The sequence below is a fragment of the Heterostelium album genome (assembly GCF_000004825.1).
Source record: "Heterostelium album PN500 unplaced genomic scaffold PPL_scaffold10, whole genome shotgun sequence".
In the NCBI taxonomy this organism is placed as follows: domain Eukaryota; phylum Evosea; class Eumycetozoa; order Acytosteliales; family Acytosteliaceae; genus Heterostelium; species Heterostelium album.
The window spans coordinates 115,389-141,120 of NW_008805072.1; the positions used below are offsets into that span (position 1 = coordinate 115,389).

The 25,732-nt window shown below is 28.6% G+C and overlaps 9 protein-coding genes across 9 annotated transcripts; 4 read left to right on the forward strand and 5 right to left on the reverse strand.

The window, feature by feature from the left end:
* Positions 1 to 39: 39 nt before the first annotated feature.
* PPL_12078 (uncharacterized protein) lies at positions 40 to 2,227 on the reverse strand (the record flags this gene model as incomplete). Its single annotated transcript, XM_020582823.1, has 4 exons — positions 40 to 456; positions 1,670 to 1,771; positions 1,983 to 2,037; positions 2,178 to 2,227. The coding sequence occupies 4 exons, from the start codon at positions 2,225 to 2,227 to the stop codon at positions 40 to 42; spliced, it is 624 nt and encodes a 207-aa protein (XP_020429604.1).
* Positions 2,228 to 2,375: 148 nt separating this feature from the next.
* On the forward strand, positions 2,376 to 2,955 carry PPL_12079 (uncharacterized protein; the record flags this gene model as incomplete). Its single annotated transcript, XM_020582824.1, has 2 exons — positions 2,376 to 2,723; positions 2,761 to 2,955. The coding sequence occupies 2 exons, from the start codon at positions 2,376 to 2,378 to the stop codon at positions 2,953 to 2,955; spliced, it is 543 nt and encodes a 180-aa protein (XP_020429605.1).
* Positions 2,956 to 3,483: 528 nt separating this feature from the next.
* Positions 3,484 to 5,962, forward strand: PPL_12080 (uncharacterized protein; the record flags this gene model as incomplete). Its single annotated transcript, XM_020582825.1, has 7 exons — positions 3,484 to 3,532; positions 3,822 to 4,180; positions 4,282 to 4,484; positions 4,557 to 4,890; positions 4,956 to 5,032; positions 5,115 to 5,461; positions 5,526 to 5,962. 7 exons carry the CDS (start codon positions 3,484 to 3,486, stop codon positions 5,960 to 5,962), a joined length of 1,806 nt encoding a protein of 601 aa, XP_020429606.1.
* Positions 5,963 to 7,610: 1,648 nt separating this feature from the next.
* PPL_12081 (uncharacterized protein) lies at positions 7,611 to 9,367 on the reverse strand (the record flags this gene model as incomplete). The annotated part of the gene is made up of 4 exons (XM_020582826.1): positions 7,611 to 7,661; positions 8,312 to 8,408; positions 8,431 to 8,454; positions 9,282 to 9,367. The coding sequence occupies 4 exons, from the start codon at positions 9,365 to 9,367 to the stop codon at positions 7,611 to 7,613; spliced, it is 258 nt and encodes an 85-aa protein (XP_020429607.1).
* A 527-nt stretch (positions 9,368 to 9,894) lies between these two features.
* PPL_12082 (serine incorporator domain-containing protein) lies at positions 9,895 to 11,401 on the reverse strand (the record flags this gene model as incomplete). The annotated part of the gene is made up of 4 exons (XM_020582827.1): positions 9,895 to 10,446; positions 10,523 to 11,052; positions 11,149 to 11,283; positions 11,359 to 11,401. The coding sequence occupies 4 exons, from the start codon at positions 11,399 to 11,401 to the stop codon at positions 9,895 to 9,897; spliced, it is 1,260 nt and encodes a 419-aa protein (XP_020429608.1).
* Positions 11,402 to 11,904: 503 nt separating this feature from the next.
* On the forward strand, positions 11,905 to 12,690 carry PPL_12083 (uncharacterized protein; the record flags this gene model as incomplete). Its single annotated transcript, XM_020582828.1, has 3 exons — positions 11,905 to 11,976; positions 12,140 to 12,401; positions 12,491 to 12,690. 3 exons carry the CDS (start codon positions 11,905 to 11,907, stop codon positions 12,688 to 12,690), a joined length of 534 nt encoding a protein of 177 aa, XP_020429609.1.
* Positions 12,691 to 13,273: 583 nt separating this feature from the next.
* Positions 13,274 to 15,902, forward strand: PPL_12084 (uncharacterized protein; the record flags this gene model as incomplete). Its single annotated transcript, XM_020582829.1, has 6 exons — positions 13,274 to 13,717; positions 13,819 to 14,021; positions 14,093 to 14,426; positions 14,492 to 14,568; positions 14,653 to 15,065; positions 15,889 to 15,902. 6 exons carry the CDS (start codon positions 13,274 to 13,276, stop codon positions 15,900 to 15,902), a joined length of 1,485 nt encoding a protein of 494 aa, XP_020429610.1.
* A 753-nt stretch (positions 15,903 to 16,655) lies between these two features.
* Positions 16,656 to 24,583, reverse strand: PPL_12085 (uncharacterized protein; the record flags this gene model as incomplete). Its single annotated transcript, XM_020582830.1, has 12 exons — positions 16,656 to 16,663; positions 16,804 to 18,486; positions 18,652 to 18,847; positions 18,887 to 19,059; positions 19,137 to 19,383; positions 19,475 to 19,844; positions 19,922 to 20,050; positions 20,122 to 20,314; positions 20,345 to 20,488; positions 21,188 to 21,224; positions 21,601 to 21,696; positions 24,272 to 24,583. The coding sequence occupies 12 exons, from the start codon at positions 24,581 to 24,583 to the stop codon at positions 16,656 to 16,658; spliced, it is 3,588 nt and encodes a 1,195-aa protein (XP_020429611.1).
* Positions 24,584 to 25,031: 448 nt separating this feature from the next.
* PPL_12086 (uncharacterized protein) lies at positions 25,032 to 25,643 on the reverse strand (the record flags this gene model as incomplete). Its single annotated transcript, XM_020582831.1, has 1 exon — positions 25,032 to 25,643. One exon carries the CDS (start codon positions 25,641 to 25,643, stop codon positions 25,032 to 25,034), a length of 612 nt encoding a protein of 203 aa, XP_020429612.1.
* Positions 25,644 to 25,732: the final 89 nt, after the last annotated feature.

The following is a 25,732-nucleotide window of genomic DNA, read 5'->3' on the forward strand; positions in this document are numbered from 1 at the left end:
TTGGGAGAGGACCAGGAGTTCTGAAGTGGATCCATTTCATCAAGGGGGCAGTATTGTTTGTGTTCCAAAGGAAATGTATTCGACAAGAGGATTCTGTGATTCAATACCTGCTTCACTTCTCAAAGCAATTTGATACTGTGCATGAAGATTATGTAACGTGATGGTGTAACTATATTGTTTGTTCTCGGGTTGACCAGGTACGATAGAGGAAGAGATCGGTATCTTGGATGCGATCAGGGTTGCTTGGAATACATCTGACGGGAGTGAGTCTGGGCGTGTGACAGTAGGAACGATATCAGGAAACAAAGTAGAGGTTGATGGGATTGAATCATTATCATTATTGCTTTCGAGATCGTTCATTGTAAGATCATTTGTTGTGGTGGTTGTTGTTGATGTTGGATCTGTAGATGCCGTTGATCCAGTGGTTGTTTGTGGTTGTGGTGGTGTTGGGTGTTTCTGTTAATTGTTCGTTTGGATCTGCCATCTCTCATGTGATTTGTAATTAATAATAATAAAGAGTTATTTCTAATAATGTTTTATATAATCTAATTTCTAAGTTTATTTTTTTTTATTCTTTTCTTCTTTATTTAATTTCTTTCATTTTATCTCTTGAATATTGAGTAAATTGAATTCCTCTTTAACGTCGCGTTAAACTCAATATATTCATTATTGAGAAGCTTGACGGCTGAGTGTTGAATACTTAATTTAGAAACAACAGAAACAACAGATTCTAATTTAATTATTATTTTAATCTGTTGTTTTGAAGCTATTACTTATTTAGTTGATTTAATTAATTTAATTAATTATAATTGACTATTTCTATATGTTGGCTGGTGATTATTATTGATGTTGATTGATAAGTATTGATATTGCCCTGGTGGCTACCTTATTGTCCTTAGACGGACAACATATATAAAGTGGTTCTAATGTTGATACCAAAGGATCTGTTTCCAACTTTATCTCTGGTAATCTAAGTTGTTCATATAATCCAATTTTTATATAGAAAAGTAAAAAATAAGTGTTATTTTTCAATGGTAATAATATCATATTATAATATACATATAAACATATAAATATAATACTTACAACTTTGATATAAGATTAGGAATTACTTTTAGGGATAGTTTTGGTAGATTTAATGAATGTAATAAAGTTTAGAGATATAATTTACAGTATAATATTTAAAGATAATAGTTTATTTATTTTACAATTTGAAGATAAGAATAATATTTGGTAATGTTGAATAATGTTGAATAATTAATTTCTATAATGGATTTCCAAGGTATTTATACTGTTGGATTTCTTCACCAGTGCAGTTGCTCAATCTCAGAAATCTGTTCTTGATTAACTAGTTTGGTATTCATTGTAGATTAACTTGTTGGTTATTTCTTTATGTTAACTTTGGTAGATTGATATTTTGTTGATTCACTGAATGTTGATATTATTCTAATATATTTAATTATTGTTAACAGCTGGATTATTAATTTAAGTTATTTGAAATCGTGTCCATAAACTGTTTGAATTGTGATAGTTGAATTCTTAATAAATTATTGAAGTGTCAGTTGATTTGGTTATTATAATTCTAAAATGTTAATTTTAGAACAATAAGTAATAGTTAAATTGTTTCTTAGTATTTTTATTTTAGCCATTAGTTAATAGTATTATTTACGATTGGTGAGACTGGTTCATTTGTAGGTGAAAGAATGTTTGTATTGGAAAGAAATGATGCTGTTGCGATGATACTGAGATGAAGGTATGTTGTAGGTGATACCTTTGAATGCAATTTTGCGGTATGTCATCATTTGCAGTAATGTATAGTTTGATTTTATAAGTAGTGTATAACTGGTTTTATATCATTATAAAACAAAAAACAATGTACATTCTGTTTAAGTTTTCTCTTATTAATATATTATTACAAATTTAATGATTCAATAAAATCGATTTAAATTATTTTTTAACAAATCGAGGTAAATTTCATTTACATAATCTGGTAGACCAATGATGATACTATAGGACCAAGGACCACACTCTTTGTATCTGTTTATATCAAATATCAATGCTTGACCTGTATACTTGTTGTTATATTCATTCATCAACGATTTAAGAGCATTGATTTTATTCAAATATAAATAATTGAACCATGTTGATCAATTTAGATTATTTAATGATGTACTTACAACATATAATGCATCACTGCTACACTTCTACCGGTTTCTGCACGATTCATCACAACTTCCAAAACTCGATCCGATCATCTCGAAATATATCAATCCCGATGAAGCGATTATGGAGAATGCACAAGATGCAATAAAGAACTTCCAAACACTGTTTCCACTCACGAAAACCACCAACTTTAAATCGGAACCGAAATATCGATGGCAAGATGGAAGTTGGTCGAACAACAACAAGAGATTCGTTTGGATTCCTATGTGACAGACGATGCCAACGCATCGAAAAAGAGAAAGGCAGACGATCTTGCAGATTACTCGCTCGACAAGCTGGTTTCTGGTTACGTCAATGAAGTCGGTTCGATCAATCAAGTGCAGAACTTCAAAGATATGTTGGCAAGACGTGATATCGATCTGGTAGACAAAGCGATATCATTAATGAAACAACGTATTGTCCAACTGGTAAACGATTCACTCAAAGATCAATTCTATCAGAAGGCATTGGAGTGTGTCGTTGAACTTCGTCGTGGATCTATCAAAGAATCAGAATCACTGGTATTCAGGTGAACTTGGTGATTATTACGAATCAAAGAATCGTGATGACTTTTGGCAACTTATCGTTACAAATCAGATCGGATTGATCACCAACGATGAAAGTGATGACAGTGAAATCACTGAAAAAGAATCAAAAGAATTCCTCGGTTCTAAACGCAAGACCATTGCAATCAACAACAATCAACCATCGAAATCTGATTCTGTTGATGATCTTTTCGATCAAATCGAATAAAATTAATAATAATTTGTAATTTAAATTGTAAATTTATTTAATATTAAATTTTATTTTTAACTAAAAACCGTCTACAATACAAGTTATTGTTAAAAAAATTACATTTTATAAGAAAATCCAGGAGTTACTTGATAAAGATCAACAAATAGCTCGCCTCCTACAACTATATTCCAATTCAATTTTCCCAAAGATCAAATCTGCTTATTTATCTGATCACATGGAGTACTCTTAAAAAAGAAAAAAAAGATGAACAAAGATTTAAAAAGGGGCAAGATGTTTCTAAACCTTCTATAGAGTTAGTATCTCTTCAGAAGAAATACGATAAAGATGGTGGATTTAATAAAGAAAAATACATTAAAGATAAAGAAGAGGATAACAAAATAAAAAAAAGTAAGAATAATAATCGAGAATGTATTCGCTACAATGAAGAAGTGGAATACTATCAGATATTTTAGATCTTAAAAAAGGCCTATCACATCAAAGGAAATTAGTTACAATTGTGGGAAGGTTATTGCATATTTAACTAATATGTACCATAACTTTGGAAGAAATGTTGAATTCTTTAGTTCAACAGGATGTAATAATAATAATTAAATATAATTGAATTATGTTGGATTTTTTTTATTTTGATCACGTGATTTCCTACTGAAAAAAAAACACAAAAAAGTTTATTTTTTTTCAATTTAATTTAAATAATTTCGGCAATAAAATCAAAGTTTAGTTTAACTTAACTATTTTTATTTTTGAAATGAATGAATTATAAAAATACTTCAAAATGGATAATATCAAGCTAACATATAAATTAATCAATGGAAAGAATGTATTGAAATTTAATTTTAAATACATTCGACAATTCATAATTTTAGTTTATAATCATTTGAAAGATAAAGAAAATGAACAACACACAAATATCACATTAATTGGAAATATTAATTATAATAATAATGTGATTGTAATACCAGATACTGTCGATACTCAATATCAATTAATAATAATAAGATCTGATTCTTACGCAGTAGATTTTGAATCCATATATGTCGAGCTATTAAACAAATCACAATCATACACAATCAATATTAAAAACAATCTATTCAAAAACAACCTTGACTATTTCGAACAATCTCATATCATTAATAACAAACGATATCATTCAATATCAAGATTTACAAACAGTAATGCTATCAATGATGTATATTTAGTGTGTGGTACTGATGATCATAGATTGGTAAGTTGAATTTAAATCGATTGACATCATTTTTCAAAGTAATTAATCAATTGACAATTATAAAACTAACAAAATCAATTCAAAAGTATGTTTATAAAAAGATAAATTATAAAGATAATCAGAAATCTTATGAAAGAGCTGAGAATGAAATCAAATCAATGAAATTACTCCTCAATAATCCAAGATTTGTTCAACTTGTTGACTATCATCATGATAAAGACAATCAAATCTTTCATATCATAACTAAATATTGTGGTGGTGGTGATCTTTCCCAAAAGTATAAACATGTAACTGATAAAAATCTGTATGTATAAAATATTAAATAACATGACTTTTATCAAGCAATTAACAACTTTTATATTGAATATAAAAATAGAATCTTTTCAGAATCATATATTAGTAATTATATTTCACAACTTTTCAATATTCTTTTGGATCTTGATAAACATGGAATTGTTCATTGTGACATTAAACCATCAAATATATTCATTGATGAATCTTCTGCTTATGGTACTTTGATTCTTGGTGATTTTGGATGTTGTAAATTCATTGATAAATCAACAATCATTGAATATCAAGATACAAAAGAACATACTCTTGAAACAAATGATTCTAATTTAAAAACTATCGATCATGAAATATCAGATCCAACCATTTTTTCAAATACATACATAAATGCAACACGTGGAACTAAAGGTTATATTTCACCAGTAAGTAATTTTTATTTATTTGATTTTCAATATAATTTTAAGTTATTTAAAATAATAACAAATAGGAAGCAATGAAACGACAATATGCACAATCATGTGACATCTTTTCAATTGGATCAACAATTCTCAAATTATTATGTTGGTAAATACTCGAATAATCATTTTTAAAATATTATTATCAATCAGATATTAACTCTGTATTTTTGAATATTTAAATTGATCAGTCATCCAGATGATCGAAATAATCATCAAATATTCCAAACTAAACATGAAATTAAGATTTCAGAATGCAGATATTCAAAACAATTGATTGAATTTATTCATCGATTGTTGGATCAGAGTCCAAAGAAAAGAGAATCATTGAATCAATTATTAAACCAATATATTGAAACCAACACCAATAATCAGATAATTACATTCAATTTAAATACTCCATTTCATAATACCTCCGTCAATCTCACTGAAATCATTTTTGGAAATGAATTCAATCAAATATTATCAGTTGGTGTGTTACCTGAATCATTGAAATCATTGAAGTTTGGAAATGAATTCAATCAAATATTATCAGTTGGTGTGTTACCTGAATCACTGAAATCTTTGGTGTTTGGATATTCATTCAATCAAATTATTATCAGTTGGTGTATTACCTGAGTCACTGAAATCATTGGAGTTTGGAAAAGAATTCAATCAAATATTATCAGTTGGTGTATTACCTCAATCACTGAAATCATTGGTATTTGGATATGAATTCAATCAAATATTATCAGTTGGTTTATTACCTGAATCACTAGAATCATTGATGTTTGGATATTCCTTCAATCAAATATTATCAGTTGGTGTATTACCTGAGTCACTGAAATCATTGCTGTTTGGATATAGATTCAAACAAATATTATCAGTTGGTGTATTACCTGAATCACTTGAATCTTTGGAGTTTGGAAATGAATTCAATCAAATATTATCAGTCGATGTCTTACCTAAATCACTGAAATCTTTATCAATGATGAACCACATCGATAGAAAAGATCTACCACAACATATTGAAAACCTATTATTGGAGGACAAAGAATAGATATCGACTCATTCTAAATTTGCTTTAAATCTTCTATTTTAATCAAGAGTGCAGATTTTAATAGTTAGACATTCATATTCAACAATTTATCCAATATCAGAGGCTTTTTGGATTCTCAAAACAATCAAATCAAAGAAGAATACATCATCGCTCTACATTTAAAACTAGAGGATCATTTTAAATAAAAAAGATAACTTCGATTAAAATCAGGATATAATTAATGATTATTTATTATTTATTCTATTGAAATTAAAAGATATGAATTCAACTATGTCAAATAGATATTCAATCTATATTCCAGTTATATTCTCGTTCTCCATTTAATCTTCTAGACCTTTACAATACCGCTGAATCTCGATAGTCTTAGCTTGTTTATCATATCTATTTGCTTTCTGATGATGTCGAACTTTGTACAGCTACGTGATATCCTCGTGGAGGAGGTGTGTGTTGGCATACTCGACTGTGCCAACATTCGTCTGCACTACAGAGGTGCTGTATGTACTGACGCCAGCTCTTTTGTTGAATTGCTGAGTTTCCTTTCGGATTTTAAGAAACTTCCTTTCAGAAAGAGAGAGCGGCTCCGGCAAGAGGAAAGGAGAAACAATCACTGTTCGTATACCCAAGTGCTCTTTCGAAAGAGCACACAGTATTGGATTTCTAGAAATACCATGATCACAAAGCTACAGCTGTATGCCTTACATTACATCTCTCTACTTCGATGATGGTGCGACTAAGTATTTTGTGTCTGAAGCTATTTTCACCAAAGATGTCAACCATAGAGGTTTATTTAATTCACGATCTACTATCTTATCTTCAACTGAATCCATCTTTCTATAAAAAGTTTAAAATTAAAAATAAATGGAGTTGATAACCACTATTCCCACACTTCAGTGTGTAAAGAAGGGTATAAGAAGAAATGATTGCAATTCTCCTTACTATGTTAAAAATAATTAAAAATGTAAATCTTCTATTTCTCTTTTTCATTTTTTTTCAAGCACAATCAAAAGGATGTAAAATAAGAGATTATTGATCAATCATATGAAAGAAAAGTCAATATTTTAAATTAGATCTAATCTGTTATTGATAGTTTGACACAAAATAGATTTTTTTTTTTTGTGGATCATGATAAAGATTTTGTAATTACAATATGATCTTTCTTTTTACATAAAATCTATTTTGTTGATGGCGAGTACGTTTGAGAATATAACATCTTTGAACATCAATTAAATCTTTTTAACTTTTCAAAAAAAATATAAAATTATCTTTACCTCTGATGAGTGTTGCCATCAACCCACATCATAAATATTATTCCTTTTTGACAGTGAGGTTTTAAAAAAAACATATTATTAAAAATTAAAAAAAAGATATTTCAATGAGATAAAAAATGTTTTATTAAATTTATATTTTTACTATTATTACTCAAATCATTAAAAGATTTAATTAAATATGTTTATTTTTTTTTAAAATATTAATTCAGTTTTCAATAACTTCAACATTATAAAATGCCAAAAAGAGCAAATTCAACAGATCAAAGTGAGAAAAGCACTATGCGTGAACGATTTAGTTAAGTACCAGAGCAATACTCTTTTGTTACATAATATTCAGAAACTAAAAAGGAGCATTTCCAAAATGTGCCCCAAAAGATATCTTAAGCCAAAAGGTTGCTAATCATGAAAAAAGTAAGTAATTTTTGAACATTCTAATTTTTTTAAAATATCAGAAAATTAAAATTTAATTTACTACAATACTAGCTCTTACAGCACATGGTAGAACAATTTTAAAGGAAAATGAATGAAGAATCAGATGAAAGTGAAGAGGAAGAGATAGTTTCTCATTCAAAAAAAAAAAAGAAAAGCAAAAATGAAAACCAAGAGATTGGTCAATTAGGTTTAAGTCAAAGAATTGAATATATTAAAGATGGAAAATATTATATCTGGAAATTCCCTCGTAGAATACTCTAATGGATACAAAGTTCAAGATGATAACAAATTAAAAATATTAGAATAATAACATTTTTATTTATATATATAAATTATTCAAATTTCATTGTAAAAAAATTCCAAAATTTTTTGTTTACTTTTGTGGTTTGAGTATTAAATTAGTACTATAGTAATAGTTTTTTTTTATTTTTTTATTTATTTGTAGTTATATATTGCTCCAGTTCTTGGACAACATCTTACATGTTTTTTCTTTTTGCCTCGACAAAGTGCAAACCTCTTATATTATACTTTTTATTAAAAAGGACTATAGCTAATCGTATATTTTTTAAATACTATTTGAAGAAATTGCAAATTTAATATCTATTTTTTACTTTTTTTTTTTTTTTTTTGTTTTTATGATTAAACTTACTTCAGAGTTTAATTTATTTGACCAAAAAACAATTGGCAATATTGGTATAAATACTCCTACGGCAACGTAACAAAAAATATTATTTTTATCGATAAGACTTAATAAACATAGAATTTAACCTCATATCATTAATACAAAGATTACTATATTTAAATATGGATATTTAATTGTATTATAATTATTAATTTCAAAGAGAATCTCTTCAAACTCCTCTTTTGATAAATATGCTCAAATTCTAATATCATATGGTATGATTCTAACTTGGACTTTTAATTCCTAAAAAATGTTTGATTGTAAATTTTTCGGTATGAATATGAAGAGATTGGGAATTTCCTATACATGTAGGTTCTATATCTAAAACTACCATTTTTTTACCTATTAAAAAATAAATAGATAGAATAATAATATAAATATCTTTTTAAATATTTTAATTCTATTTAAAAACACACTATTTTATTATATATATCTCGATATTTGATAATTAAAATGAATACAAATAATATTATTAAAATTACTCAAAGATAATCCAAGATTTGTTCAACTTGTTGACTATCAACATGATAAAGACAATCAAATCTTTCATATCAAAACTAAATTGTATTAAATTTCCTATTTTATTTTTTCATTATTTTTATTGTTAGTGTCTTTCCTAATACAATAAAAATAATCTAGATAATCTAAATAAAAGTTATATAATAAAATTGTTATATTTCTTAATTATTGAAATTAATATCTCACCAAAAAATAAAAAATAAAAAAAATTGGTAAATGTGTTGATAGAGCAATTTCATTGCTTTGATTCATTTAATGCACTATCATAAGATTTTTGATTATCTTTATCTTTATAGTTTATCTTTTTATAAACAAACTTTTGAATTGATTTTGTTAGTTTTACGATTGTCAATTGATTAATTACTTTGAAAAATGAACTTACCAATCTTTGATCATATGTACCACCCACTAAATATACATTGATAGCATTACTGTTTGTAAATCTTGATATTGAATGATATCGTTTTTTATTAATGACATGCAAGTGTTTGAATTGACTTTCATTAATATTGATTATGTACGATTCTGATTTGTTTAATAACGCCGTGTATATAGGTATAGTGTATTCTAAATTTGCTAATCCTTTGGTAACCTATTTGATCTTATTATTATTAACTGATATTGGTTTCGACAGTATCTGGTATAACTTTTTCAACAAAGGCAATATTTCTGTGTTGTTCATTATATTTATCTTTCAAATGATTATGAATTAAAACTATGAATCTATTAAAGAAGTCACAACTTATTTTCAAGATATTGTTTCCTTTGTATAGTATATCTATTATATTATTTGTATTCATTTTCTAAAAGTAATATTATATGATTTATACAACTTTTTTTGAAATTTTTAGTGGCCCACTTTAAAAACAAGATCTTTGATCATCACCTTACACTAAATGTACATCTTTTGAATACTGTTTAAAATAGATAAGATTGAACTGTTGGAGTTTGAAAAATTCTTTATTTATCTAAAATATATGTTTAAATACTACAATGAATTGAGTGATAAATTCTAAAATAATGGATGTCTTTTAATCCCATTCACGGTTTGGCATTAAAACAGGGGCTACTAATGTCCAAAGATACAAAAGATGAACCAACCAACCACTTACGATCTTGACCCAAACGGAAACCATACCAGAGTCGACATTGAGGTCACCGTTTGATCCGGAAGTACCAGAGATCGTTGCCCAATTGGTGAGTAACATTCCGATATACATTGCACCAAGTGCGAATGTGATATGGAAGAATGTATAGTTGTAAGCGACACCACCGCTTTCATCGTCCTCCATCTTATCATCAGCAGCCTCGTCATCGCTTGCAACCGTTGGTAACTTGTCGAATCCACCACCCGAAGACGATCCCAAGATCTCATTGGAATCCGACGCTCTGAAAGCGGAATAGCAAACCGAAATAATGGTAAACATCGAACCAATAATGATTGTCCATGTCTTTTGTTTTCCACTATTGCTATTATTATCCATTGATGGTTCACTCATAATAGCACTAAACACCAAATAAGCAGAATACAACATGACAACACCCGATTGGAATAATCCAGAAGATGGTCTAAATTCTCGAATCTACAAATAAATTAAACATTCAAATTTGTTAATATCTATGTATTTTGTTTTGTTTGTGTTATAAAGCTAACTATACCTTTTCATTAATGGATAATACACCGATGATGAGTGATAAACCGAGATTGAATACGATAAAGAATTGGTTGATTGATGTCTTACTCCAGAGAACCAACATGGTGATGGTCAGTGCCAATGCAATGCAGATCGTTGCAATGGTGCTACCGAGCAGCATGATGTAGTAACGGTTGGTGAGGTGTCCTTCGTCTTCGATCTTTGATACCCAGATCTCGTTGATGCCGTACGCAAACTCAATCAGCAAGATCAACTGAATGAGAATAAACAGTGCTGCACCAAACAATGAGATCCAGCCGTAGTAGACAAAGAATGTGTTGGGAATGAAGAACGAAGCAAACGACAGACCTGCCAAGAAGAATATCTTGACTGGCCAGTAGCCATCCTGGATAGCTGCACGTGAATCCTCCGATGACTTTACACCGATCAATGCCAATCCCAATAGAATATGATAGATTGCCAATGAGAATGTTAATCTATAAACAACTAAAGATCCAAAACATTCATTATCATATTTAGAACAGATCTTTAAAACTACAAATATAATATTATAGTTTATTATAGTTAGTATAAACAATGTATATAATATTTAAAGATAAGATAATAGCAATCATTCATTGTATACATTACCATCTACACTTGCAAACCATTGTGAAGCGAATGCACTCAAAATATATGAAATAACCGATACTAACAAGAAGAATATAACATAAATAACTCTTGTACCTGTTGACTTTTTAATAATAGAACCACAGCATGAACATCCTATATAGATATAAATGCATTATCAATTAGAATTATAATTCCATTTTTATATATTATATTGATTAATTTATTTACCTGCACAGCATGCCATGGTTCCACATGCTAAAATACCACACATCTTTTATATCTACTATCTATCTTTCTATCTATCAATATAAATAGTAGTTCTAACAAAAAACAAGTTCAAATTATTTGAACAATAGAGCAATAAACAAACTACCAAACAAACAATATTTTTTTTTTACTAGTTTATACAAAACAGTCAACCTATAAACTCAAGTAATCTTAATTACACTTTTAATCTTGAAAATAAAAAATTAAAAAATAAACTTTTAATAAAAATAAATAAAAAACTAATAATTAAAATAAATAAATATATGTATATATTGTTTCTACAAACGGCAATAATAAAGGTATATTAAACAAAAATAATAATAAAAATCACCACCACATTGCTCAATTATTTGGGAAACAACCAAAAATTTCAAATAAATAAAAAAAAAAAAAAAAAATTTTACAAAAAATAGTTAAACTGATTTATTTATTTTTGTTAAAATTTTATTAAAAATTATAAGTTAAAAAAAAGGTTATTGATTAAAAGATTAACAAAAATTTTAATAAATGTATATCGCTTTAAGGTTACTAGGTAAACAATCTGATCTATGTTTTGCAATCGATGATGTCACTATTCTAGTATTTTTGAGTGAATATTAGGCTAATATTAATAGTATGCATATTAATCTAACCTTGACGCAAATCGTTCGTATAGATTGAATAAATGATGTACTCGAGATTTTGAACGTAACATATTATCAATAGATATTTATGAAAAGATAAGGAAATATCTATTTGATAGACCTTATCCTTATACTTTTTCATTTTGTTACAAGATTCAAAAGAGATTGATCTATTGAATAAAGAGCTGGTAGATATTCAAAATCATATTGACCATTTGATATTGGAAATTGGCAATCACGAACCAGATGATCCTGTTTATCAAGATTTAGAGAATCATCTTAAATCTTTTGTAGCTCATGGTAAAGTTTATGCGAAAAATAGCAGTGGACCATTTAGGAAGCCCGAAATTCAAGTAAACCCCAATAATACCGAAATCGATGGTATTATTGATCGCTTAGGAGAAACTCAAAGAATCTTCATGCTCTTATCGAAAAACGCCAGTCAATTCCAAGTCCTTTATATTCTGCAGCAATTGAAGCTCATAAATCCTATCGATTGGTTGATTCTTCATTTGATAAAAAGAAGAAACGCAGTCAACTCTTAAAAGCCGACCTACTACTTTTCTATCGTGCAATTGAGACCACGTTACTTTCGGAAGAGTCTGCCCGACGAAAACGACGCTCCAAACAACGTGCCGCTGCTATATCATTTAAAACTATAAATAATTAATTTTTTTATTTTAACTATTTTTTTTTTTTTTGTTTAGTTTTAGGTAAAGGTTAAGGTACAATAACTATGTCCAATTTGGTCCCACTCTTCTCAAGGAAATAGATTTCTTAGAAAGACGTTCTCATTCTCGATATGATAAAGACCTACCTTTTCGACGAATATAAAACAGCCCAAGTAAATATGATATAAATGCTTATTTAAATTCATTCATTTATTAACAATTATTTTTATTTTTATTGTTTTTTACAAAATAAAATAGTACTATTGCATATTTAAAAGGTAAAGCCCGTCCAACTTTATTGTGTCCATTCAAAAAGGACAACCCGGAGGATGATTGAACGGATCTCACCGAAATGAAATGGTTTCATCGAAAGATGTAAGTAAAATGAAATTTTTTCATTGTTAAAAAAAAAAAAATGAAAAGCATAAAAAAGAGTGCTATTCAATTTTACACCCTGGGTGTTAGTAATTTCGACAATAAAATCGTCATTTTATAATATAATTTTAATAATTTCGTAAAAGTTTTAGTTTAACTTGACTATTTTTTATTTTTGAAATGAATGAATTATAAAAATACTTCAAAATGAATAATATCGAGCTAACTGATAAATTAATCAATCGAAAAAATGTATTGAAAATTAATCTTAATAACTTTCAACAATACATAGTTTTAGTTTATAATCATTTGAAAGATAAAGAAAATGAACAACACACAAATATCACATTAATTGGAAATATTAATCGAAATAATAATGAGATTGTAATACCAGATACTGTCGATACTCAATATCAATTAATAATAATAGATTCTTTCGCAATACATCTTAAATCCATATGTGTCGGGCTATTAAACAAATCACAATCATACACAATCAATTTTGAAAACAATCTATTCAAAAACAACCTTGACTATTTCAAACAATCTCATGTCATTAATAACAAACGATATCATTCAATATCAAGATTTACAAACAGTAATGCTATCAATGATGTATATTTAGTGTGTGGTACTGATGTTCATAGATTGGTAAGATCAATTTGAATCGATTGACATCATTTTTCAAAGTAATTAATCAATTGACAATCATAAAACTAACAAAATCAATTCAAAAGTATGTTTATAAAAAGATAAATTATAAAGATAATCAGAAATCTTATGAAAGAGCTGAGAATGAAATCAAAGCAATGAAATTACTCAAAGATAATCGAAGATTTGTTCAACTTGTTGACTATCATCATGATAAAGACAATCAAATCTTTCATATCATCACTAAATATTGTGGTGGTGGCGATCTTTCCCAAAAGTATAAACATTTAACTGATATAAATCTGTATGTATCAAATATTAAATAACATGACTTTTATCAAGCAATTAACCACTTTCATATTGAATATAAAATAGAATCATTGAAGAATCATATATCAGTAATTATATTTCACAACTTTTCAATATTCTTTTGGATCTTGATAAACATGGAATTGTTCATTGTGATATTAAACCATCAAACATATTCATTGATGAATCTGATGCTTATGGTACTTTGATTCTTGGTGATTTTGGATGTTGTAAATTCATTGATAAATCAACAATCATTGAATATCAAGATACAAAAGAACATACTCTTGAAATAAATGATTTTAATTTAAAAACTATCGATCATGAAATATCGGAGCCAACCACTTTTTCAAATACAAACATAAATGCAACACGTGGAACAATTGGTTATATTTCACCAGTAAGTAAATTTTATTTATTTGATTTTCAATATAATTTTAAGTTATTTAAAATAATAACAAATAGGAAGCAATGAACAGACAATATGCACAATCATGTGACATCTTTTCAATTGGATCAACAATTCTCAAACTATTATGTTGGTAAATACTCGAATAATCATACTTTTAAAATATTATTATCAATCAGATATTAACTCTGTATTTTTGAATATTTAAATTGATCAGTCATCCAGATGATCGAAATAATCATCAACTATTCCAAACTAAACGTGAAATTAAGATTTCAGAATTCAGATATTCAAAACAATTGATTGAATTTATTCATCGATTGTTGGATCAGATTCCAAAGAATAGAGAATCATTGAATCAATTATTAAACCAATATATTGAAACTATCACCAATAATCAGATAATTACATTCAATTTAAATACTCCATTTCATAATACCTCCGTCAATGTCACTGAGATCAATTTTGGAGATGAATTCAATCAAATATTATCAATCGGTGTGTTACCTGAATCACTTGAATCATTGGTGTTTGGTCGTATATTCAATCAAATATTATCAATTGGTGTTTTACCTGAATCACTGAAATCATTGGTGTTTGGAGATGAATTCAATCAAATATTATCAGTTGGTGTGTTACCTAAATCACTGCAATCATTGGTGTTTGGATTTGATTTCAATCAAATATTATCAGTTGGTGTGTTACCTAAATCACTTGAATCATTGGTGTTTGGATATGAATTCAATCAAATATTATCAGTTGGTGTGTTACCTAAATCACTTGAATCATTGGTGTTTGGAGATGTGTTCAATCAAATATTATCAGTTGGTGTGTTACCTAAATCACTTGAATCATTGGTGTTTGGATATGAATTCAATCAAATATTATCAGTTGGTGTATTACCTGAGTCACTGAAATCATTGAAGTTTGGATTTTCCTTCAATCAAATATTATCAGTCGGTGTGTTACCTGAATCACTTAAATCATTGGTGTTTAGAAATGAATTCAATCAAATATTATCAGTTGGTGTGTTACCTGAATCACTGAAATCATTGGTGTTTGGAAATGAATTCAATCAAATATTATCAGTTGGTGTGTTGCCTAAATCACTTGAATCATTGGTGTTTGGAAATAGATTCAATCAAATATTATCGGTCGATGTCTTACCTGAATCACTGAAATCATTATCAATGACGAACTACATCGATAGAAAAGATCTACCACAACATATTGAAAACCTATTTATTGGAGGACAAAGAATAGATATCGACTCATTCTAAATTTGCTTTAAATCTTCTATTTTAATCAAGAGTGCAGATTTTAATAGTTAGACATTCATATTCAACACACAATTTATCCAATATCAGAGGCTTTTTGGATTCTCAAAACAAATCAAAGAAGAATTCATCATCGCTCTACATTTAAAACTAGAGGATCATTTTAAATAAAAAAGATCACTTCGATTAAAATCAGGATGATGTCCAACTTTGTACAGCTATGTGATATCCTCGTGGAGGAGGTGTGCATTGGCATAATCGACTGTGCCAACATTCGTCTGCACTACAGAGGTGGTGCATGTACTGACGCCAGCTTTTTTGTTGAATTGCTGAGTTTCCTTTCGGATTTTAAGAAACTACACTTTCAGAAAGAGAGAGTGGCTCCGGCAAGAGGAAAGGAGTAACAATCACTGTTCGTATACCCAAGTGCTCTTTCGAGAGCATACAGTATTGGATTTCTAGAAGTACCATGATCACAAAGCTGCAGCTGTATGCCTTACATTACATCTCTCTACTTTGATGATGGTGCGACTAAGTATTTTGTGTCTGAAGCTATTTTCACCAAAGATGTCAACCACAGAGGATTATTTAATTGTTTGAATCATTTAACCAAATTTTTTTTTTTTTTTTTTTTGTTTTCTTTTTATTTTTATTTTTTTTTTGTCAAAATTAAATTTAATTTCTTTGTATTTTTTTTGCTCATTGTATACAATGAAGGAAGATAACAATACCCAGATTACCAAAAGATAACAGGTCATTTGGCACATATTTTCCTATATCAATGATTATAGAATAGATGATTTTATTTCGAGTATTCAAACTCGAAATATTATTATGAAGTTCTTTCCCTTTCTTTCTTTTAGTTTAAAGTGTAGAATGTTTTGATATTTACATTTTATTCTTAATAACTCATTAGAGTTGTTGCAAGAAAGATACATTTAAATTAAAAAACTTAAAGAAAATAAAGCAACATAATTCTATGTTTTTTTTAATGTTAAAACTTTGGTGATCATTTTTTTGTTTTAATCACTTTATAAAATAATATTGATTTATTATATATGATATTATCAGTTATTTGTTTAGTTAATTACTGCTTAAAGATAAACTATTTGTACTTCTTCTTAGGTTTTTGAATCTGTTATCATTGTTGTTGTTGTTATTATTTGAAGTAGGTAGTATTTCGTTGGAGCAAGCGAAATGGTAGAGTGATCCTGTGTGGAAGAAGTACTCTCCGCTCTGAAGTGGCAGTGAACATCTGGCACAGGTGAAACAACTCTTGTGGTAGTAGTTGCCGTTGGCAGCCATCAATTGTGTTGTACAGGTGAGTTGTTCTTTACAGCCAAAGCATTGCTTGTTAAGTCGTCGAGGTGATAGTGAATTTTCAGGTGAAGGTGTCTTGACAACCACTTGTCGATTAGACGTGGTTATATTTGGTTGTTGTTGTTGTTGCTGTTGTTGTTGTTGTTGTTGTTTTGATGGTATAGGTGGTATAGGTGGTTGTGATTTGTTATTATTACTATAATTATTATTGTTATTGTTCGTTACTAGCTTAGGTTGTGGAAGTTGTTTTGGTGAAAGAGGTATTGGTGGTGTTTGTAGTGGTTTGTTTGATCTCGGTGGAATTGGTGTTGGTTTAACTATTGATACATCATTTACATTGTTGTTGTTGTTGCTATTACTATTATAATTATTGTTAATGTTATTGTTGCTGCTATGTAGAGGTGGTTTTGGTGGTATTGGTGTAAATTGGTGTGATGTTGGTGAAGGTAGTGGTTTCTTATTGGTCGAATAAGAGGTATTTACTACTACTGATGATGATGATGATGTTAAGGTTGTCGATGAGTTTGGTGAACCTGATCTAGGTGACGGTGCAATTCTTGGTGGTGATTTGTTGGAGGGTGAAGTGTTGGGATGTGACGACTTGTTGGGAGGCGTTGGTGTTGCCGGTGGAATGGGTAGCGGTCTGCCCTGAGGAATTGGTGGCAGTGGTGGTAGTGAATTCTGTACCTGGTTACTCTTCATCCTATTGACATTATTTAGCTGATTAAAGAGATTCAGTCTCTCTTGACTGAGTGAACCAGAGTTGTTGATTCCATTGTTCAGATTGTATTCATCATGTTGTTGAGATTGTTGTGGTTGTTGTTGTTGTTGTTGCAATTGCTGTTGAGATTTAGTTTGTGGAATCTCTGGTAATGCTTTTGAGAATTGCATAGCTCTCGACTCTTGATTGATATGATTGGATGCATACACTACTTTGGGTGGTGTATTCGATGGAGTTGAAGATGCCGATGAATTCTCATCGTCATTGCTGTTGAATTGCTCGTCACTAAAGATGTGAATGTTCTTTATCTTCATCTGCTCGATTACACGCTCTTTCTTTTCGTTGGGAGTAGGTGGTAGAGGTGGTTGGAAACGATTGTTATTTCCACCGTTACTATTACTACTGTTATTATAATTCTGTCTCTTGTAGGCGTTGATCTGTCCATTTCCATTCGTTGTTGGTATGGGCAGTGTGTTTGACTGCATTTCACGCGGTGTCATAAAGCGACCGTGTGACTGCGACTTCACACCTAGATCCTTTGGAAACGGTTTCCTCTGTTGTTGGTTATTGAATCTAAAGTTCTGAATCTCATTCTTGACCGGTAAGATTGGATAGTAATTGGACTTTGACGGAGAAGTGGAAATCTGGTTGGGATTGACACCACCCATGAAAGAAGATATCTGTTGTTGTGGTTGTGGCTGTTGCTGTTGCTGTTGTTGTTGATCTGAATCAACTTTGAATAGATTGATAAACTGCTTGGCAGAGGAACTCTTTTTGATTTTGTTAAAGAAGTTCGAGCGACAATCGGCGCAATACACTTGGATGCGCTCACCGTCCTTTTTCTTCAGGATGATCTTCTCACGCTCCATCTCGCGCAGTCCAACCGAGCACATCTTACAACGGAAACAGTCTTGATGCAGAGTGAAACCAGAGAACTCGAGCGATGGTCGCGAGGTTGTAGACTCCATGCAGATCGGACAGTCGTATTGTGACTGTCGCTTGGAAGCAACCGTTGGAATCTTGTCGCACACCTCTTTGGCATCCAGTAGGAACGGACAGAGCGTAGAGTCATCGATCTTTGTAAACTCATTCTCCTTTTGATTGAAGAACATCTCTATCATCTGTGAACAAACCAGCGATTCAATTAGCTTTTTCGTTTGTCCAGTGTGAGCCTGCTCAATAAACTGATCCTTATTGAACGTGAAATGATCTCCATTTCTATACATATATTGATTGTACGATTGAAACAAATGATAAATAACTGAATAGAAAGGTTTTCTAATTTGTGAATCTATTGATCTATTATCTATATTGAAATATATAATAATTGTACAAATATGTTAGTATTTGTGTTGAGCAATCATTAATCAATTATTAACATACATGTTGGTTGTTCATTCTTTAATCTTTTCAAAGAGTTCTCCATATAATTTATAATATGAACGGGAAGTAATGATTTAAATCCAGGATCAATCATAAATTCACATTTGTCAAGATTGTAGAGAATGACTTGTTCGGTTGGTTGTTGATAGAATGATTTCAAAGAATTGTCTAAAATTCCAACTAAAAATGGAATCGGTGCAGCTACATATGGCATTAATGGTTCTGGTAATATTGATATAAATATATGCTAAAAACAGAAACAAATTGAAATCAATTAATTAATTAATTTAGTTGAAATTATTAAATAATAATAATAATAATTATAACAAACTACTTACTTGCCAGAAAAAAGGACTGATTAAAGAATGAAGTGCCATGATTGAATTGGAGATGTTTGAAAGTTTACTGGAACAGAGAACGATACGTGCCTCGCATAACATTGCCTCAAAGAGTTTGACAAGATGGTTTGGCTTCATTTCATAGATTGAATCGTATGTGATATGCTGAAATTCGGAGCGTGGATGACTGTAATTGACTTCATAGTTTTCAGTCTGTGAATTGTTGGCAGAGATCCTGATCTTTGTACTCTCATTGCCAAGTGGGTATAACAACAGTGAATTCAATATTGCATTGATACTGTATTTCAAATTTCTTTCAAACTTTGGTTCGATTAACTCGAATATTTCATCATATAAACTAAAATGTGGTCTATATTTTGTTTTGTTTAAAAAGGAAAGTTGTTAATTTTACTTTTTCAATCAATCCTATCTTAATTGTTAACCTACTTTTGACTTATAAAAACATGACAATAAGGCGCAACATCATGTTTTATGAATCTCTTACAATATGCAAATGATTTACCACCTAATGAATTGGTAAGAATGAATGAAAATTGATCAACTACATCTGTTTCACTGTTATTTTTGATTGATTATTAATAGTTATTATTGATTGAATGTAATATTATTGAATCTAACTAACTAACCTTTGAGTTAATGCCAACATGATTGGATTTGATTCAGGAAAACAGAATTGTTGTATCTTTGCGTCGTCTGCTTCCTCTTTACCCTCTGTTTTACCTTTTGGTATCCATTTGAATATGATTGTTGGTTTAAATGCTGTAAATTTAGATATGAATATCAATATTATATTAATATTACTATTAATGAAATATCCAACTTTAATATTAAAAAAAAAAAGAAACCTACTTGTAATATCCAATTGAGTTATCAAGAACTTATTGATCAATCCATTTGATTGTTTTGACATTCTTTTCTGTCGGGTCAAAGGTGGACGTGGTCCAGCTGCCACCACCGAAGGAGTCTCTTCCAACATCATTGGTGGCAAACTAACTATTTATACAAATATGATTATTATTGGTTCTGTATTGTATTATTTTGTTCTTATTTTTGCTTTGTTATTTAATTTTGATAATAATATTGATTCTGTCTATCTATCTACTAATAAAGAAAAGTGTATGTAAAATCTAACTTTTGATTAAATCTATCTGATTTCCAAGATTAAATAAACTAAAAAAACCAAATGAATTGGATTGATTAGTAATTAATTTTTAAAAATGTATATAAAAAAAAGAGATTGATTGATTATTATTGATTGATTGATTGTGGATGTGATTGTCTAAATAAAATAAAATTCAAAAAAGTTGAAGAAAAATGATTTTATATAAATAAAATAAATTTTATGAAATTAAATAATTAATAATAATAATAGAACTTGTTATTAATTTATATATATATATGGATTTATTTTTGGCTTTATTTGTTTTGTTTTAATATGGTAATTGTAAAATTTGAAATGATCGTGATAATAATTATTGATGTGTTATGTTATGGTGTCATATCATTATGAAAATGTTTTATGGAGATGGAAAATCGATCGATGATTTCTTGTTATTGCTGTGATGAAAGAGTGATATCGAAAAATAGAATAAAATACACTAAATATGAAAAGAGGGAAAACAACGGGATGCTGCCAAAATCCATAATATTGATGATAATATCATCAAAATCTTAATCTTACTTTCATCAAACTATGATTTGTTGATAATGTTATGTTATATGCGGAAGACTAAATTAAAAGCATATATAAACAAAAACAAATAAACAAAAAATAATATATACACTATATACTACACTATATATTTTATTATATTTTTTTTTCAAATTATTTGTATTTTATGATTGGTAATTGAATCAAAACATTAAATAAAACATCAATATATATATATTGCTAATTAAATAATTTAATATTTATTCAATTGATATATGTGTATATATAGATGTTATTTATATACTGTTTTGCAATCATAACCACAGTCATCAAATCAAATTAAAGTGTGTGTGTGTAAAAGTGAAAGTGAATGAGTGGTGGATTAGTAGTGATATTATTTTTAATGTGAGTATTGGATTGGACAATCAAGTTTGGTAAAATTATCAACAAATACTGTATGTTGATGGTCAGTGGCATAAAGACATACTTGTCCAACAGGAAAACAAAACAAAACAAACTGTGAGATTTTAATGGTGATTGATACTGTTATCTATAAAGTAAGAAGTAACAACTACTACACCTCTTGTATGATATATTATATGATTGATTGATTATGAAAGAAAAGTCAATATTTTAAATTAGATCTAATGTGTTATTATTATTGCTGTTGCTTTAAAATCAATATGGTTTGATTTGGTTTGTATTGATTTCAAAGAGTAAAAAAGTGGAATTTTAAATTGTAAGATATATAACAAATTAATTAAGAGAGTTAATAATGGATCATTAACATAATATACATAATATAAATATAGCTATAAATGATTTAGATTTGAAAATTCGAGAGTTATGTTGTTGGGTGAATGATGTGCAATTACGCGTGTGTGTGTTGTGTGAATGTGTGGGTGTGTTGCGCAAATGTAATGAAACGGAATGGAAAGGAAAGGAATGGTGATGGGGTGGGTAGAACTCTAAAAACAGGAGGTACCAAATTTTATGGATTCTACTTCTACTATTTTTGAAGTTAACCTCGAGGTAACTTCAAACCACACGCACCAACCACTACCAACCAATTCGAATCTCAAAACCACCACTCGCCAATTAATTAATTTGATACAAATAAATATATATATATAACATTGAATTCTAGTTGTAATGTCACACCAGTGCATTTTTACGTTTAACAATCGTGTGTAAGGTATTGTTGTACTATAACTATAAACTAATCTAACACTAACAACTATTCTCTAACAACAAAGAACTTCTGAATCGAATCTGTTAGGTGTTCTGTCTTTCCTTATATTATAGGAAGGATAGGTGGAACTGAATGTAGTGTTTGAATAATGTCCAATGATTATAAATTATTCCTAAACCTGTATATGAAATCCATACAATTTTATTTGTAAAAGTACCTCAACTAACTAATTTTCTGCTATAATATATAATTCTTAAAGATTCTAATAAGATAATGAAACAATTAATAAAATAATCTTTATTTTAAAATTTTATAGTACAAAATATTAACTGATGTAATAAATAAAATACAATGTATAATTAAACTTTCAAGATAACAATAAACAATAAATTGAATTGAATTGATGTTGTGTTGTTGTTGTTGTTGTTTGGTAGTTCATTATTGTCGATTATTGAGTTTTGTTTATTTGCTTTTTGTTTGTTAACACCTGTTTTTATTTTTGATGATGTTGTTTGTTTGTGCTTAGCACAATTTTCTTTTTCTTTTTTGTTTTGTTTTGTCTGTGTTTGTTTGTTTTTTTTTATGAATGCGGATAAAACAACATCTCGAGTTGCTGTTTTGTTTTGTTTTTTAATAATATACTTGTTTAGATAGATGATATCTTATATATTTTCAAGTTGATGAAACAATTAATATCAAACAAAATAGTAAATTTATAATATCATTGCAATACAATAAATTATATATATATACATATTGTAAGTCAACTTTAGATTGTGTAGTGGCGGTGTTAATTTCATTGATGATGTATGTACCAACCAAATTTGTTTGTTTGTTTGAATCTGTGTGTTGTGTGTGTATATAGGGGGTTATAGTTTGTATGAAAATAGGACACATTTAAACATACATAATGAATGAATGACTGACTGGTAGTTTGTTATCTTGAACTTGTTGGTCCTATGCCAATTGTTAATAACAATGCAACACAATAATAATAACTAAATAAATGCTAAAATTGATATTTTTTTTCTTGAAAACCTAAAATCTGTATAACATGATTATAGAACAATACAATTGTTTTGTAATTTAAATAACCATTATAACCTTTTCTCTTTACATTAAAGCAAACATTTTTTTGAGCAAAGAAAAAAAAAAAGTTTTTAGTTGTTTTTTCAAAAAAAAAAAAAAATTAAGTAAAATCTGGAGTCACTGAATGGTTTTTCATGTGGATTGTTTAATAAAAATAACCAACACACACCTTTTTGGTGAAACAAACTAAATTATGATAAAATTTTTTGAAAATTTTATTGATTTGATGATCATTGGATGACCCTTTGCTGTGTTTTTTTATTTTTTTTGTTTTTTTGTTTTTTTTTTTTTTCGATTTGTGTTGATAATCGTGATTGTGGATTGAAGGGTATGCCAGGGTGTATGCATGGTCAACAACAACCCTCCAATAATTATTAATACCCATTGCCAACAAAAATAATATGATGTCATTACACATAACATAAGAATTTTGATTTTATTTATTAATATCGAATGTTAAGGATATTACAATTTTAATTTAATTTTTTTTTTTTGTTTATTTATTATTTTTTATAATGTTGATTATTTCTTTAGAAAGTTCAATGTTATTGTTATTGTTATTGTTTGTTGTTGATTTAATGAGTAGCTGTGAGAGTTGAGACAATTCAGTGTCGTTCATCGATGATAGTTTGTTGAATTGTGATTCCAGTGATTCTATTTCTTCTACGGCTGACTTGTGGGTGACTTGCACTTGGTTGACATTCCACTTGTGTTTCTTTGTTTTCATGAACGAGTAGAACATCAGTGCGAATGTGCTGACACCTAGCAGTACCCAAAGCATATCAGAGTGACGCTTAATCATCTGTTCGAAATAGCTAGATCTCTTCTTGCTTCTCTCTCTTACTTCTTTCATCTGTTGGAGTTGTTCTCTCAATTGAATCTCAAGATCTGACGTCTCCTCTTTAAATCCCTTAAACATTTTATCGTATGATGTTGGTTCGAATGGTTTATGTTCATTATTACTATTATTACTCTCTTTATTATTGTTGTTGTCATTTACTTTATTATTTGTATTACTATTACTACTACTATTACTATTACTATATGATCTCATTTGTAATTTGTTATTGTTATTATTATTTATATTATTTGATGAGTAGTATGTTAACAAATTCGATGACGATGATGATGATGAAGTCATCAATGATTGTCTCATACTATATAGCGATACATTATTATATCTTATTTTATTAACATCTAATAATATGCTGTTAAATAAGCATCTATTGTTAAATAGTTTATTCATTGTTTGTCTAAATTAGACTTAAAAATCTCTAAGTTTTTAATTATCACTTTAAGTTTGGCAATAAAAATGAAAAATTAATCTTTTTTTTATTCAAAAATTACAACTTATTTTTCTTGTTTTATTAAATTATTGAATTATACTCAAAAAAATAAAGAATAATTTGAAAGATAATAAAGTTATATTTTAAATTCGATCGATTTAATTTTATTTATTTATAAATAATTTAAAATTATATATTTTATAATTATTTTTTAGATTTTAAGGAAAAAATTGGTTGGTTTGTTAATAACTATAAGTATATCTTAAAGTTATTATCTATTATATATATATTCTATTTGTATATTATTATTATTATTATTTAAATATTAAATGGAGTCTTCTTTTGATGTTGACTACAAGAAATGCAATAGGTAACTCTTTTTGATTGGGCGGTTGATTTTGGCGATGGAGATCTCTTGATTGGTAAATAGTTTGTATTATTCTTTTCGGTAACGTTGGAGGAAGATGATGAAGTTGATGAAATATCTTTACTTTGATGTTTATAGTATTTTAAGAATGTACAGTTATCGCAGATCATTCTATGACATGAGATACATTGAGTTCCACACTTTCTACGTGAACGTGAACTGACCAAATACAATTGAATGACACGATTGCACGATGAACAGGCATTCTTGTTTCTAAGCATCATGTCGTTGGATTTCAATTTCGACGAGGCTGTGCTACTGACGATGCTGTTACTGGTGAGACTGCTATTGGGTGATTGTGGAACGGTTGCGTCGTCTTCGTCCATCGTCATATCGCCAGAGATGTCTAAGGGTGGTGGATAGAAAACCTCTTTACTGAGAAACTCTGAAATATAGAATGGCGAGAATATTGGTGATGAATTGATAGTTAAACTACCGATTTGTGGTGATTCTGGAGTGATCATGATTGATGGAAGTGGAGTTGCAGATTGTAATTTAATCATTTAAAAAAAATTATATATTTATATTTGAAAAAAAAATATTTATATGTATTTTTGTATATTTTTTAAAAAAAATTATATTTGTTTGAAAA